Source organism: Phyllostomus discolor, chromosome 9 (assembly GCF_004126475.2).
Source record: "Phyllostomus discolor isolate MPI-MPIP mPhyDis1 chromosome 9, mPhyDis1.pri.v3, whole genome shotgun sequence".
NCBI lineage: Eukaryota > Metazoa > Chordata > Mammalia > Chiroptera > Phyllostomidae > Phyllostomus > Phyllostomus discolor.
In genome coordinates, this window is record NC_040911.2 from 2,632,114 (window position 1) to 2,646,462 (window position 14,349).

A 14,349-nucleotide genomic window follows, 5' to 3' on the forward strand; every position below is an offset into this window, starting at 1 on the left:
TGCTTCTCACGTGTTAGCTTTAGTTTTATTCCACAGATTTTATGTAGCTACAAAACATTAAAAAAGCATAAAACACTGAACTATTTTCTCTCTCACATGATGCAGACTTTTTAATGAAAACTTCTCATGAAGGGCGATGTTCAGGAGAGCAGAAACCCCGCCGGGACCACCCGGTGTGCGCCACTGAACGACTTTCCCGCTGCAGGAGCAGCTCTAGGCCCGCTGTCTAAGCGCAACCACCGCCGGGCTCCGTCCGCGTGGCCCAGCCGTCCCCTTCCTGCCTCCCCGGACGGACGGGCTCCAGGGGAGCCGAAGACCAGGGCTGTGCCCGCACGGCGCGGCCCGCATCTGGGAACCCGGCGTGGGCTTCTTGAGATCTCAGGATCGATTGTCTTCGATGATGATAGTTCTTTTCGGATAGGCTTCGAGTTCCACAAATATATATCGAAATTCGTATTCGCCGCTCTCTGGGTTCTGGAAAAGAAAGCGTTTCACGGGGTCATTTCTCCGTCCCGCACGCACGTCCCGCAGCCGCGCGCTCCGAACCCGCCGCCCCGCCCCGCCCCCGCGCACCTCCTTCACTTCCGAGTGCACCGTCCCGCGCTTCCCCGGCTCGGAGCCCTGGATGTAGAACTTCACCCGCACGTGTTTCAGCCCGTCCTTCACGTACTCAACGAAGCTGGCGGGGACACGGAGGGGCACGGCCTGAAGGCCTCGCACCGGGAACCAGCCCCGCGCCCCCCACGCGCCGGCCAGCGCCTACCTGACGTGCTGCCTGCGGCCGCGGCTCGTCGCCTCCCCGTAGCCCTTGACGGGCTCCCCGAAGACGCTCACCACCTGCGGGAGACAGATAGCGCCCCGGTGGGCGCCTGCCCTTCGCAAGGGTCTCGGGAGAGCACTCTCTGACAAGCCGAGGGGTCTCCCTCAGGAAGGGAAGCCAGGAAGCCCGGGCCCCTCAAAGGGGCAAGCCCAGTGCAGAGACCGTTACTACGCAAGACCCGCCCCGTAACCGACCAGTGTTCCCGTGCGGAGACGGTCCGGTGACTCCCCAGCGCCGCCAGTGGCATCAGGATGGCGCAGGGGCGGGGCAGCTGTTCCGCTCCCCACAGAAACACGCACAGCCAACCGGGGTTCACATACTTAGACGCCTGAACGTTTTTAGTGAACTTTATCTGATGGGGTCTAATAAATGGGGTCTAATACGACCAGCTAAGAGACAAGCTGATTTCTTAAGCCATTAAACACAGTGACAACAAAAACCCAGGTCATAATGACCTACTTAAAACAGGTCCATAGACGTGAGTCAATGATTCCTAATGGGAAAGTTTACAATGACACGGAAATGTAACTTTTATTGGACTTAAAATGCAAACATCTTGGAACCTTTAAAAATTGCTATCAAACCCAAACCAACAAAATCGTCCTTATTCCGCGCCGGCGCCAGCAGCACCGCACCCCCTGCACGCACAGACCGTGGCAGCGCGCTGGGGGAGACTGTGAGCCGTGGGGCTGAACGAGTGACCGACTGTTCAAACCCCCGGACAGGCCGAGCACACCGGCATCACACCGGCGTCACGACATGAGGGTCTCCTGTTTCTCACCCAGGCACAGTGCCTGGCAGAGAGCAGGACCTGGACACACGCTGACGAAACGAAATGCTTCACTACTATGCGTAGACCCCTGACGGGCAGCGGATTCAGTTACGCCTTCGGTGCCACGCCACTCTGTCCATGCTGCGTGTTCTTTGTCTGAAGGGCTGAGGCGCCAGGAAAGGCCGAGTCTGTGAAGGATGCGGTCCGTCGTCCCCTCTCTGGAGAGGCCTCCCAACCTTTAACTAAGCTGCTGCTCGTACGTATTTCCTTCAAGTGTCGGCTTCCCCTTCTGCAGACGGGCTGAGCGGAGCTGGCCCGGGGTTTCTGTGGGTTCGATGGGGACAGTGCGCCGAGGGGCCAGGCGCCTGAGTCCCAGGCTTGTGTGCTCTCAGGGAGAACTGCTCCTGTGACCCGGGGTCACCGGTCAGGTTTCTCGAGAACCTGACACATCCCACAGCAACAGTCCCGAAAAAAGAGATAATGTGTAACACGAGAGATGCTTGAGACCTGCGTCACTGTTTACGGCTCGGGTACAGGCTAAGCATTTACTACTATGGTAGCTGTACAGCGACTTCCTCTTGTATAATTCTCTCGGGGTGTCTATCCCACGTGGACCCTGAATGGCCTTCGGGCAGGGCCGGCACAGAAGGAAGACCTAATACCACGAACAACTTACCCACTGTGTGTTCCTCTACAGACCCCACCAGTCTCAGAACCGGCGCGTGAGTTCTGCTCACCCCTCCTCCACTCCCGGTATTAGGGTCCCATCACCAGGGTCCGTGTAACTCCACCTTGGGGACTCACCTCTGGATGTGATCTGCATTTTTCCAAGGCTTTCCCATATATCTTATTAGGACTAGACGAAGAAAAAAGTTCTTTGAAAATCACGTAAAACAAGCTACCTGAGAGAGAAAAAGAAGAGAAAAAGAAGATCAAGTAAAGCAGGGGTGAGGCAATCGGTAAGTGAAACAGGTATTCGGGGTCTTATACTTGCTGTGCTTCCGACCTGTAATGGTGACTCCAACAAGCACCACTATCAAGTAGGTGAAATCTCTTCCGGCTTCTTTAACTGTGGAGGGAAAAGAGCACGGAGTCACACGCGTGCTGGACGCAAGCGGGAACCTTGGTGTTTCAAGGGGGGGTGGACTCGGGGCAGGCGTGGACTCGGGGCCTGACGAGTGGGTCAGCATTCCGGAGCAGCCATTCTCACACGCCCCCGTGAGTCAGAGCCAACTCAAAAACACATCCAACCCAAATCACACCCAGGAGGGGGCGGCAGAGAGTGCTCCTCTTAGAGACCTCAGATAGAGGGGTGGCGGTGCCCCTCACATTCCCGGCACCCACCAGTCCTCCTCTCATAGAACCCACAGATCCCAGAGGGGGTGGCAGCCCTGACACAGGAATGGGAACGCAGGGGGTTGCATTACACGGTGTTGGCCATTGATGCGGAAAACGTGCAGTTTTCCGCCTCTACTGAGGAGGGGCGGCGGTACTAGGCTGCAGCGATGTGAAACAGGACCACAGTGCCTATGCATAGTCCTGCCCTGTCACAGTATAGTCCTGCCCTGTCACAACACAGTTTTACGTGACTCGGACATTCGGGGCCTGGGGTGTCCAAAGCAGCAGCAACATGCCACGTGGCTATTTAATTTAAAAAGTAACCTCAGTTACTTAAAACTCAATGAAAACTGAGTTCCTCCACACCAGCAACATTTCAAGTGCTCCACAGGCACGGGCGGCTAGTGGCTACCACAGGGGTCAGGACACACCCCGAACGCTTCCACCACTGCACAGAGTCTTATGTGGACGGCGCCGCCCCGGGTGTCCTGCAGGACACGCCACTGCGTCACAGCCGACAGTAACAGGTGGCATGTGTGTCGGGAGCCCTGGGCAGACACGTGTGCTCAGGTGGGGGGATGAGCCCAAACACGATCCGGGGCCTGTCAACCGCACCTGTAAAACTTATGGGAGTGCACGGTAGGGCATGGGGCCCCCAGCCCAGTACCAGACAGATGACTGCATCCCGCCCGTCCTCCCACTGTGCCTGGCGGGCCCCTCTGGGCGCTGGAGGCAGCGTGCCCGCGTGTGGGGATCCTGCTCCCACCGTGCACCTTGGGCGGGGTCCCGGTCAGACGGGGCTCTGCAGCAGGCCTGCCTGCGCTGTGCCCTGTGCTGCTGCCGCAGCCACGTGGCCTGCCACCTCGGCGCCTCTGACCTCTGTGCACAGGCTGCTCTTTCACGCTCAACTTTAATTAGGCTGTGTGAATGAGATGCTACATTGTATTCCTGACATATTCAGCTGACTGCAAAAACAACTGGTACGAAACAACTCAATTATCTGTGTTAAAAAGTACGTGCACGGAAATGACAGAAACCAAATATTAACATAGACATTGTGATACACTCATGGGTGTCTGCATTGCTTTCTTCCTTTTTCCTTACTTTTTTCTTCACATTATTTGTGAAATAAAGAAAAAACTAAAAACCAAAATGCTTGCTTATTTTGCTTGTGAAAGCTTTGCCAACCTTCCCTGATGAAATGACATTTCACCTTTCTTATTTTATACGTCCTATCACTGCCGGGTCATCGGAAGTGAGGAGCTGTTTCGGACACCCCCAACTGTGCGCGTGTCACCAGTAACTCAGTAACTGGGCATGCAGCAGCCTCTCAAGCTAAGTGTTTGGTGAGTGGAACTCCGTGAGTCAATCCCTATGGACTGTGACTCAGTGACTTCTCTTTTTTATTTATTCCGGCTGGCTACTCCGGACCACGGTCTCCCTAGTCCCCTTTCTCTGTAGGGCCACTCGCCTCTTTCCACCGTTTGTTTCGCACTCCGCACCCTCCTCCCACTTCAGTGGGAGGCTCTTGGTGCTTCAGGATGTCTTTGGCACAGCCACTAGCAACCGTTCAAGTGCTGGTCACAGACAAGACGGAAGTTCACGAAATCCTTGCGCTTGGTCCCAAACGGCACTGGCCTGGATATCAGAACAGCGGAATCAGGGACATCTGCATTTAGTTTTCAGTTACGTGAATTGGGGGAGTGTGCCTCCTACCTTAGAATACTAACGTTTGACAGACGGGAAGAACGCGAGAGTCAAATGCATGAAATAACACCAGGGCGACCTATTGTCTATTTTCAAGTTTTAAACAATGGCTCAGTTTTATACAGCTCTCTCCACACCAAACTAGTGGAAGTTGAGAAAAATCTTCTAGACATAATTCAGGTTTCAAATTTGAGTTGAAACGTATGAAGGATATTGCAGGCCTGTGCTCTCTGATGTTAAGCTATGTTTAGCGGTTCCGCCTTTTAATTGTGTGAACTGACTCGGCTTCCTTAGCGCCACCCTTCTCTAGAAGCACACGGGCACCGCTTGCCACACTTGCTGAGAGGCTGGTCCCGACTGGAGAATTCCCCTTTACCTTTCTGCGCCGTGGACACGGCGGTCTCCGCCCTCTGACTGTGCACAGACACTTGCTTGCTGCCGTCCTCCTTTGCTCTCTGGAGACCTCGTCCCTGCGTCCAGACGGTCCTCCGGGGGACTCCGAGGGGACATCCGGGGCGCACCGTTCTCCGCTCGTGCAGCCCCCATCTCCATCGGGGTTCGGTCGTCAGGCAAGCTTTGCTAACGACGACGCGTGGCAAAAACAGGCGCTTCCCCGAGGACCTGTGCAGCTTCTCCGTATACTGCACAGCTCGTAGAAAAAAGCAAATCATTTTCACAGAAACCCGCTCCACTTAGGGAAGAGGCCAACCGCGACCAGCAAAGCCTCACCGGCCCCTCCACGCCCAGCCGGACCGTGATCCAGGGCACACATACACGCCGGTAAGGCTGCACGGCGTGCTCGACAGAAACGTGAGCGCCGGCAGAGTTTTTAAGTCGAAAGGCCTCCAAAAAGGAGTTGCTGCCCGCCGCCCCTTCTCTTTGGTCCTCTTTTTGGTTGAATTCAAGTGTTCTGATTACCTTCTAGGTTGACATTCACACTCTCCCCGCCATGCCTTTACAAGGTACCCTGGGAAACCCCTAGGAATCCTGGGAAGAGTAGTTTGAGAACCTCACTCTTCTCTGAGTTGCCGTAGCGAGGAAGAGTCAAAGACTACATCTCCCAGAATGCAAGGCTGCCATACTCTACTCCGTCCCCTCTGCGTTTCCCAGACAACCCTGCGCGGGCCGCCTACGCATGCGCTGCACGAAGTTAGTTTGGTCAGGGTTCGCGTGGTTGGACCATCGTATTCAGACTCAGCCAAGTCAAATTAACAATTGCAAACTGCGTGTTCTTGCGACCCTTTATAGAGGGCCGTGTAAACTGAAAATTCTCCGGTCAGACTGTGGCTCTGCCCTCCCTTCTGGGCAAATGACGTAACCTTTGCATTTCACGTTCTCCCTAAAAAAAAAAAAAAAGGGACAGAAAGTAGCGTGCACAACGAAAGAGTCAGCACGTAGGATGGAAGGAGGCAGCCACAATAGCAACACGGAGTTACAAACCCCGCGCACTCGGAAATCTCCAGAAGTCTCTGGCAGAGCAGACGGAAAGCCGCTTCTGCGCATGCGTGTCAGAAAGGGCACCAGCGTCGGGTGGGCGTGGCGGGGGCGGTGCTCTTTACCTTCCTCGGGTCGCACCGCCCACACGTTCCGCCCGGGTCTCCATGGCGACCAGACGCGGTCGGCTTCTGCAGCAGCAATGGCTCGGCCTCCAGGGCCTGCGCCTGCCCCTCGGGGGCGTCGGCGCGGCCCCGGGGAGCGACAGGTTCAGGTGACGGTCCCCCTCTCCCGCAGCCCTGCCGCCCTTTCCCCTTTCTGTCCATTGGCCCCTCTCTGGCGCGTTGCCGGCGGCTCCTGTCAGTGCGGGAAAGGTCTGGAAGAATGGCGGGAGGAAGTATCTTCAACTTGGAAGCGTGGGGCCACCTCAAGTCAGGGTACAAGTCGAGTGGCCCCCAGGAAACTTTCCGTTAGGTCAGCTGTAGGCACTGTGGGGTCCCCAACGTGGGAAGCTTCCCAACCTCCGAGCAGCGCCTCGCAGGGACCCTCGGCGCGAATGAGCTGCACCTGCCCAGACAGGTGCGCCACACCGGTCTCCACCTGCACGTTCCGAAACGGCACAACCCCGCAATGCGTCCTCGAAGTTCTTCCTGGTTCTGAGGCCAGGAGACCCTTTTCGTCTTTTTGTGACCTTCTAACTTGGAGAAGTAGAAACGTTACGATTTTCTGTCCCGCCCACGGTCCGTGAGTGGAGGACGCGGGGCCCTAAGCAGCTTCCTCCGGCGGGCAGGTGGGTCCGGGAGCGCCCCCTGCCGGGCAGCACTTTCTGCACGTCCGACTCCAGGCCAAGTCTGCGTCCCTACGTAAACCCCGAGGGATGCCTCTGGGTGGTCGCCCTGTGGGGCTCTGCTCCTAAACCGGTTCTGCCGGTTTCCCCTCCATTCTCCACTGAAGGGTCGTCCTCTTCCACAGTGAGAGAAGGCAGCTTGGAGGAGTAAAATGGAGAAAGGGGCAGGGGCAGGGGCAGGGACGGGAGGCTGCAGCTGCTTCCAGACCATGAGGTTAACGCCCAGGGATAATGGCTCTCTTCCCGACGCGAGTGGTCCAGTATGTCAGAAGCATCCCCATGCTGTCGTGGTGCCTCATGAAATCCCTTCGTTTTATCGCAAGCATTCCTAGCTCTGCATCCATCATTCCAGTCCGTTTACCAGGTAGAGGGATAATGCTAAGGACAATTTGTGATCTTAAGGATTATCCTTCTGTTTGTAAAAGCCTTCTTGATTTACAGATATAGAAAGTCATGCGTATTATTCCTTCTGATACATCACTGTCTGCGCTAAAGCATTTAGAAAGGGTGATGCTACTTACCGGTTCAACTACTTGTCATTTTCTGTTTTCCTGAATCTCCAGGACTGGATCCTGGGTCCACCCTAGGGTTCCAGCACCTCACCCTGGTTTCCGAAGCAGGATGCTGTCCCTTAGTGTTTTGGTAATAGTTCCTGAGTGAATACTTGTAGTGCTAGACATATTGTACCTCCTGCAAGCCTGGTGACAAGTGACAGGGTGACAATGCCTGCAAAAATTCTTTTTCAGTAGGAGAGAAAGACTGGCATTTAAATAGGAAGCTTGAACTTTAAATCTTTTGTCACTATTACTAAAATTAGTCTTTATGTGTAGCGCTCTGTTAGTGGGCAGCAGAATGACTTTTAGATGACAAATCTTCCATTCCTTTGTAAGGTGACCGGACTCCCTGGTGCGGTGCTTTAGTCAGAGTGCCTGTCATTCTTCCCGGCCGGGGAGCCCGCATGTCCACCTGTGATTCGGTGACGTATGCGTTCCTTTTGGTAGAGAAAGGTCAGGTGCAAAGAATGATTGATTATGGTCTACGTAGGCAGTTGCTTTAAATGTGTGAAAGCAGGAACATCAGAGTTCAATAAGGAATCAGAAGTTCCCCTTTTAAACATAGAATGTGAATATGTAGGTAAATATCATCAACTGTAAGAAATGTAGTAGGAAGCACATCAAGTTGGCTTAATTTATACTTTCTACAAGTTGGTCTAAATTCTTGGCATTAAAAATGAGGCCCAGGAGGTAGATTTTGAAAAAATACTGAACTAATCCAAAGCTGTCAGGCGAAGATCTGTGATGTGAAACAGTGTTTTTGAACCAAACGTCCTCGTACTGACCACACCAGCTAAGGGTGCGCTTAACTTCGTGGAGAGAAAGGTGTGTGTGGGCACGTGTGCTCGCCCTCCTGACTCTCGAACTCTGTGGTCCTCGGGCGTGGGCGGGCGGTCGTTCTACGGAGAAGTGCAGACGGGCTTGTGGTGGTCCTGAAGTCTGCTGATAGGCCGGATGACACAGCGAGACCCTAGAACACCGTCTGGGGAGGCCAGTCCGGAGGGAGGGGCCCAGGCGCTCTCGGCCTCCAGCCCACACGGGCCCGTGATGGCCGGTGAGCTCTGCCCTTGCGGACGCCATGCCCGCCAGCCAGTCCCCATTCTGTGTCTAGAATTTTTTCCCAGCAGACAGCTTTGAGACGGACATTCCTGAGTGAAGTCACAGGGAACATTTTTTCACCGTAGGAGATATTCCCAGGGATATGTGTGTACCTCTCAGGGTCTTTCCTGGCGCTTCTGGGTTTGGCCTTGCATGCCGTGCGCAGCTAGCCGCTCCCGGTCTGGCGGAGAGTGGGCGCACCTGTTTGCTCCCCCCCAGCCAGCGCCGTCCCTCTCCGTGCATTTGGTCTCCGCTAATTTGCCAGATTGAAACCGACCGATAGAGTGTGTCCATTTACTTTTCTTCAGTTCCCTTGGAGAGGCCTAAGGTAATAGTTTTTGTTTCTTTTGGCGTCTTTGGATTGAAGAAATACATAACGGCAAGACATTATTATCAATTTAGTAATGCTTCTAAACGCGTTTATTTTTGCTTAACCACAGCAGTAGTTCAAGTTCATTGAACACGAGGGGTGAGAGTGTGAACAGATTCGTGGGTGAGTGAGTGGCGGCTCTGGGGCTGGGGCCGCCGAAGCTGGAGTCGGAACCGGCCGCCGCCCCTCGGCGGTCAGCAGCGTCCTGGGTCCCGCCGGCAGTTCTGGCTCACAGGTCTAAGAGGTTTTTCCACTCTGCTGATGGTATTTTCTATTAGGTTTTGGTGTTGTATTGTTGAGATCGGACAGTGAGTACGTTTTGTCTTCGTCCTTCTTGTGTCCATTACGTCCGTGTCACTGAGCCCGTTCGATGCCGACGGCCAGTGAGCAGAGTGGGTGGGGACAGCAGTCTGCCAGCCCCGGGGAGCGAGCCCAGGTTCCGGGCCACGGCCGCTGCCCAGTCCGGCCCGCCCCCCCCCCCTCCTGTCTCTGCCGGGCGAGGTTCCACAGCGCGCCGTCTTTGGAGTCTGCGAATCCCTTGAAACGTGGTCTTGGGGAATGGATGGTGCACCTTCCGTTGTGGTGACTTGAATTTTCTGTGTGTTCCTTTCAGGAGGGGGCCAGACGCCTGGGCCGCTGCCTTCCGGACGCCCGGGAAGCAGCTCGCCCCAGGTGACGGGCCCTGGGGGCGGCCCTGCCCGCACTGCCCCGCGTGGCTGGACAGGTAAGGCGCGCGGGTCGCCGGCTGCTTCCCCGGGAGGCCTCCGGGGCGCGGGTGTTAGAGACAGCACACCGCCACACGCCCCGAGCTGCTATTTGGAGCGCTCCCACAATAGCATCGTGTAGGAAGCGTGCACAACTCTGGGAGCTGGGTGTGAGTCACCAGCTGTCACCACCATCATTATTAGACTAATTTTATGAAGCTCAATGTCTAAAAGTGATAAGTCAATTTAATTCCCCCCTTTTAAAAAGTTCTTTAAAGTGATTCACTCTCCTGTGGAGATAGGCGCGTGAAGATGGAGAAGATTAAAGTGCCTTCTCCTAAGTGTTCGGGGTGTCTCTGAGTTCCGTAGCTTCGGGGGTTTTGAGGGCGAGCCCGTCCGACACCCTCCTTCAGTGGGGTCCTGTTCCGATTAAGTAACTGTTGCAGTTGCCAGGTGTTCTTCCGAAGTGTTTTCTCTGAGTTCAACTCCACATTAAAAAAAAATTACCCTGATTTAAAAAATAACCACAAAATGGGAAATAGTTGAATCAAAATATAAAAAAACCACATTCAACGGATAACGCAAATTGCTACAAAAATGTGTTTCTTGCAACTTTTCCATGAGGCATCAGAGGCCTTTCCTACCCGACTTACATCACTGTTTAAACTCCCAATTAGAGAGTGTGGGCAAGTGGGGGGGTTTGTTCCCCCCATCCTGTATCCGGTGCTCCCCTCCCCCACCGGGCACAGCCGCCTGCGGCCACCTTCCGTGGCCTGCTGCCCCAAGTTCGGGGTGTGCTCCCGATTCCCCCCGCCCCCAGGCAGTGCGTTCTGGGCAGCGCCAGGTTATTGTGGGGTTTCGTAGGACTCTAAGGCCATAGAAGCCCACGGGATATGGAGAATGCCTCTCGGCGTCACACTTGCGGGGCACGTAAGTGAGGAAGAGAACGACCCCCGAGCCGCCCCGATGGGGCCTGGTGTTCCCTGGAAGCTGGGAGGAGCGGCCGAGCCCGGGGACGGGCCGGGGAGGGGCTCAGAGCGGCGGGCACGGGTGGCAGTGCGTCGGTGTTTCCCGTTCCACGGAGGGTGGTTCCTCCCCGTTTTTGAGGGGCGGGGATTCTGTGCTCTGCCCATTGACAGCCAAGCAGGCACCCGTCTCTCAGTACCACTTGTCTCCCCAAACCACACTCCTGCCGTGGGGGTGGGTGGAGCCCGCCTGCCAGCTCAGGGTGGGGGAGGCCCAGGAGCGAGGGCAGCCCCCTGCAGCCGGGTCTCGGCGCAGGCGTGTGTCCTGAGCATCGCGGTAACGGCGCACACCGCGGGGACGCAGCAGAAGATGGCGGGTGGCCTGCGGGTGGGGAGGGGGGTCTGTTCCGGCCCTCTCTGCGGGGAGGACGGCAGCGGTGCCCGGGTGAGACGCCCACTGCTCTGAGCTCACCCCCGCACCCCCCTGCCCCCCCAGCATGCCTGCAGAAATCTTGCTGAAGATCCTGTCCTACTTGGATGCGGCCGCCCTGCTGTGCGTGGGATGCGTGAACAGGCGCCTCTATCACCTGGCCAACGACAAGTAAGGAGGGAGCCAGGCGTCTCCGTCAGGGTCTGGCCGAGTCCCGCCCACTTTCCTGGAAGTCGTCCTTTACACGTCCGAGCTCCTGATGAAACCACCCGCATGGTTCTTTTCTCTTCCGAAGGGCGAGAACCATGTTCGGTTGTATTTATAAGTGTCTTAGTGTTCATGGAGAGGGGGCACCAATAACTGGATGGATACACATGCGTGTTTTGGGAGTTAAGGGTGTGTTCTGAGCATGCTCCTGAAGAGAGGACAGGAGCCTGTAACATGGCCCGTGACGCTGATGACTTCCAGGGTCCACGTTTGAAGGGGGTTCTCTGGGCCGTCACCTCGGTGGGGCTGACCCCCTGCCGTGCCGAGAGGCCTCGGCACGAGCACTGCTTGCCTGTGGTCACCGGGGCAGGCAGCAGCCCGCCTTGCCCGGTCACGGGGGTGTCTTCCAGAGCTCCGGGAAGCGCGGTGGGTCAGAGCATAACGTGGGCCCCACTTCCCGAGCAACGGCACCTGACCGGTAGTCGGGTCAGATGCACAGGCTCTTGTCACGAGCTGCAGACTCTCCTGCAGCCCGTGAGGGCCAGGGCGGGCACACAGTGGGGCAGACGTTTCTGCAGCCTGTGAGGGCCAGGGCGGGCACACAGTGGGGCAGACTTCTGAGCTGAACACACAGCCTCCCGAAGGCAGACGGCTTGGTGTGGACTGACTTCGTGGAGAAGCCGCCGAGAAGCCCTGCTAGGAAGCAGAGAGAGGCGCCAGAGGGTCTGGCTGCGTGTGATGCCCAGATGGGGGTGAGGTGGTGGGGGCGAGTGTGAGCGTCCGCTCTGGTGGGCGCGGTGTGGCCGGCACGGTTGTCCCCTCCCGGCTCCCGGACCTCCCACCAGCCCCTTGCAGTCCAGGGCTCCCGTCTGCAGGGGGACTGCCCTCTGCTCACCACCTCTCGGGTCGCCCCGTGGGTCGTCCCGTCCCTTTCCGCACTGAACGGGACGTGGAGACACAGACGAGCAAATAGTGACATGTCTCAGCGTGAACGCCACCTTTTATATCAGGACGTAGAATTTAACCCCCGCCTCCGTTCCCCCGAGAGAAGCTGACTTCCCTCCCCCGAGGGGAGCGCTGGCCGGGAGGGCGGCGTGCCGGCCCAGGCGCTCTGCGCGCGCCTGCACAGCAACCTGTTGCGGCCACCGGTGTGCGGCGGCCTCTCTCAGCCTGGTCACTGTTTTCTCTCCCCTAGTCTTGTTTGGATCAGGATCTACTCATCTGCCTTTTCCCCTAAAAGATACAACTGGAGAGCCGACCCGGCGCAGAAGGCGGCGGAGTCCGTGAGCCTGCTGTCCGTGGAGGACAGAGACGCCGGCTACTGGAAGAGGCAGTGCGTCGCCAAGCGCATGGCCTCCCTGAGGGCGGCTCTGGCGCAGGTCCTGAAGCCCGTCAACCTGTACACGGGCCTCCCCGAGAAAACCAAGGAGGCCCTCCGGTACGGCGCCGTCTGCGTGCGGCGGGGGGGGGGGGGGATCGTGAGGGCGGGCACGGGGACTGTGGGCCGTCAGAGCAGAGTGAGGTGTGAGCTCAGACGGCCGTGTGTGCGGGGCATACGTGCCCTGCACATGTGTGTGTGCGGGGGGGAGGGGAGCTGTCTTTGGATGCCCGTGTCTCTGTGCGTCCATAAGACGTGTCGCATCTTCACTCCAGACAGGGGGTGCCCAGCTTTAACCAGAAGCAGCAATCGCCCAGTGCTGTGTGCTCTGTGGGGCAAGGGCATTCAAGGCGGTTCCCTCGGGCAGAACTTTTTGGTTTTTAACTTCTCCATGTGCTGCCCGTGCTGAGGACACGGGAGATGCTCGCCAGGGGAGGAGAGAGGGTCTCGGGGGGGGCCGTAGGGGCCATGCACGCTCGCCACAGGCACGTCCCGTCCCCAGAACCCTGACCTTGGGGGTGAGGAGCCGGCTGCTTCAGAGATGATGCAGGAGACAGACGTCAGCATTTTTTTCCCCCCCGGGGCAAACGCTCCCGCCTGCCTCTCCCGCTGCAGAGTGTCGGGCGTCGGCTGGGTGATCGTCCTGCGCGAGCAGAGCGGCAGGGAGCACGTGCTGCAGCACGTGGACCTCTTCCTCAACGACTCCTCCGTCACCGTCGCCTGGCACGGCAAGGCCTGGCCCCCCCTGGCCACGCTGGCCGCCCTGGACCTGTGCGGCGTGGTGCCGCTGTTCGCCGACTGGCCCAAGCCCCCCGCCAAGCACGGGTGAGCACGGGTTCGGCGGGGCCTTCGGGGGAGGGCGTCTTGTAAGCGGGTACCAGTCGGCGTTACTCTGTGGTTCAGAAACATCGGCAGCATTTTCAGCTCGATGGCATCGTGAAGACCCCTCTCTCTCTCTCTCCCTCTCTCTCTCATCCTGGGCTGCTACAGGGCGGGAGAAGGACGGGCACAGCCCATGTGTGGTCAGGTCCCAGTCTAGGTCCCCCTCGTCTCGGCGTCTGTGCCCGGCAGGGGGTGGCATTCTCGGTAACGGAATTCCCTGGGCGGCGGACAGCGAGCCTTGTGAGGATTTTAGTTTTAGTCATTTTAACAACAAGATATATAGAAAAGCATTAAGGTTTCCTTTAGTAAATGGTGTAGCAATCAGTGCAAGTGTCAGATCGTAAAGTCAGAATCGTCATCAGTTCATCAGTTTTCACGGGCTCGTCTGGCTGGCGGCCTTGCGCCAGCACTCGCTCCGTGCCCGTGTTCTCCCCTGGGTGAGGCGGGGCGGTGGGGACCACGGTGTCTTTAGCACTCGGAGCTGCGGGGTCCCACGCTGACCCCTTCAAAGGGGCAGCTCAGACGCGTGTGCAGCATGAGGCTGAAGCCGCCGGAGGGCTCACGGCTCTGCTGGGGGCGGCTGCGGCCCAGCCCGCACGCAGTGTGAGGCTCGAGTCTCGCCTTTTCCAGCGTCTCTCGTGCTCCCTCTTCTGACCCTTCGCCCTTCCTTCCCGGGGGCGGGGCTGTGCCGCGTGTAGCAGCGTCCTGACTCCCGCGCAGGCGGCCGCGTCTCTGCACAGAGTCCACGGCCACGCAGAGCTCCCAGCTGCCTCCCCGACGGCTGCTCTGCTGCGGCGGCTGCAACCTCCTCCCTTTCTGTCTCCATGTCCTCTGTTGTGGGGT

The 14,349-nt window shown here is 57.5% G+C and overlaps 2 protein-coding genes across 3 annotated transcripts in view; one reads left to right on the top strand and one right to left on the bottom strand.

Annotated features, from left to right (window-relative positions):
- On the bottom strand, nucleotides 1-7,598 carry TIMM21 (translocase of inner mitochondrial membrane 21). The gene is made up of 6 exons (XM_028524647.2): nucleotides 5,014-7,598; nucleotides 2,599-2,661; nucleotides 2,397-2,494; nucleotides 764-837; nucleotides 574-679; nucleotides 1-474 (listed from the first exon to the last, which is right to left on the bottom strand). The coding sequence occupies exons 1-6, from the start codon at nucleotides 5,306-5,308 to the stop codon at nucleotides 379-381; spliced, it is 732 nt and encodes a 243-aa protein (XP_028380448.1). The 5' UTR covers nucleotides 5,309-7,598; the 3' UTR covers nucleotides 1-378.
- The window catches only part of FBXO15 (F-box protein 15), a 23,946-nt gene continuing 15,806 nt past the window's right edge, over nucleotides 6,210-14,349 (top strand). The window contains exons 1-5 of one of the 2 annotated variants that reach the window (XM_028524366.2): nucleotides 6,210-6,345; nucleotides 9,554-9,664; nucleotides 11,106-11,210; nucleotides 12,442-12,684; nucleotides 13,240-13,449. In XM_028524366.2, coding sequence (XP_028380167.1) covers nucleotides 6,239-6,345; nucleotides 9,554-9,664; nucleotides 11,106-11,210; nucleotides 12,442-12,684; nucleotides 13,240-13,449 — 776 coding nt within the window. In that variant the 5' untranslated portion in view covers nucleotides 6,210-6,238. The remainder of the gene's footprint in view (nucleotides 6,346-9,553; nucleotides 9,665-11,105; nucleotides 11,211-12,441; nucleotides 12,685-13,239; nucleotides 13,450-14,349) is intronic. The other variant, XM_036010145.1, reaches the window with a different exon arrangement.

Excerpts from the sequence above, each read along its gene's own strand:
- TIMM21 (XM_028524647.2), bottom strand. The coding sequence starts at position 5,308 with ATGATTTGCTTTTTTCTACGAGCTGTGCAGTATACGGAGAAGCTGCAC. Across the intron at positions 2,662-5,013 it reads CGTGTCCACGGCGCAGAAAG|TTAAAGAAGCCGGAAGAGAT; the intron begins GTAAAGGGGAAT and ends TTCCCTCCACAG. Across the intron at positions 2,495-2,598 it reads TGTTGGAGTCACCATTACAG|GTAGCTTGTTTTACGTGATT; the intron begins GTCGGAAGCACA and ends TTTCTCTCTCAG.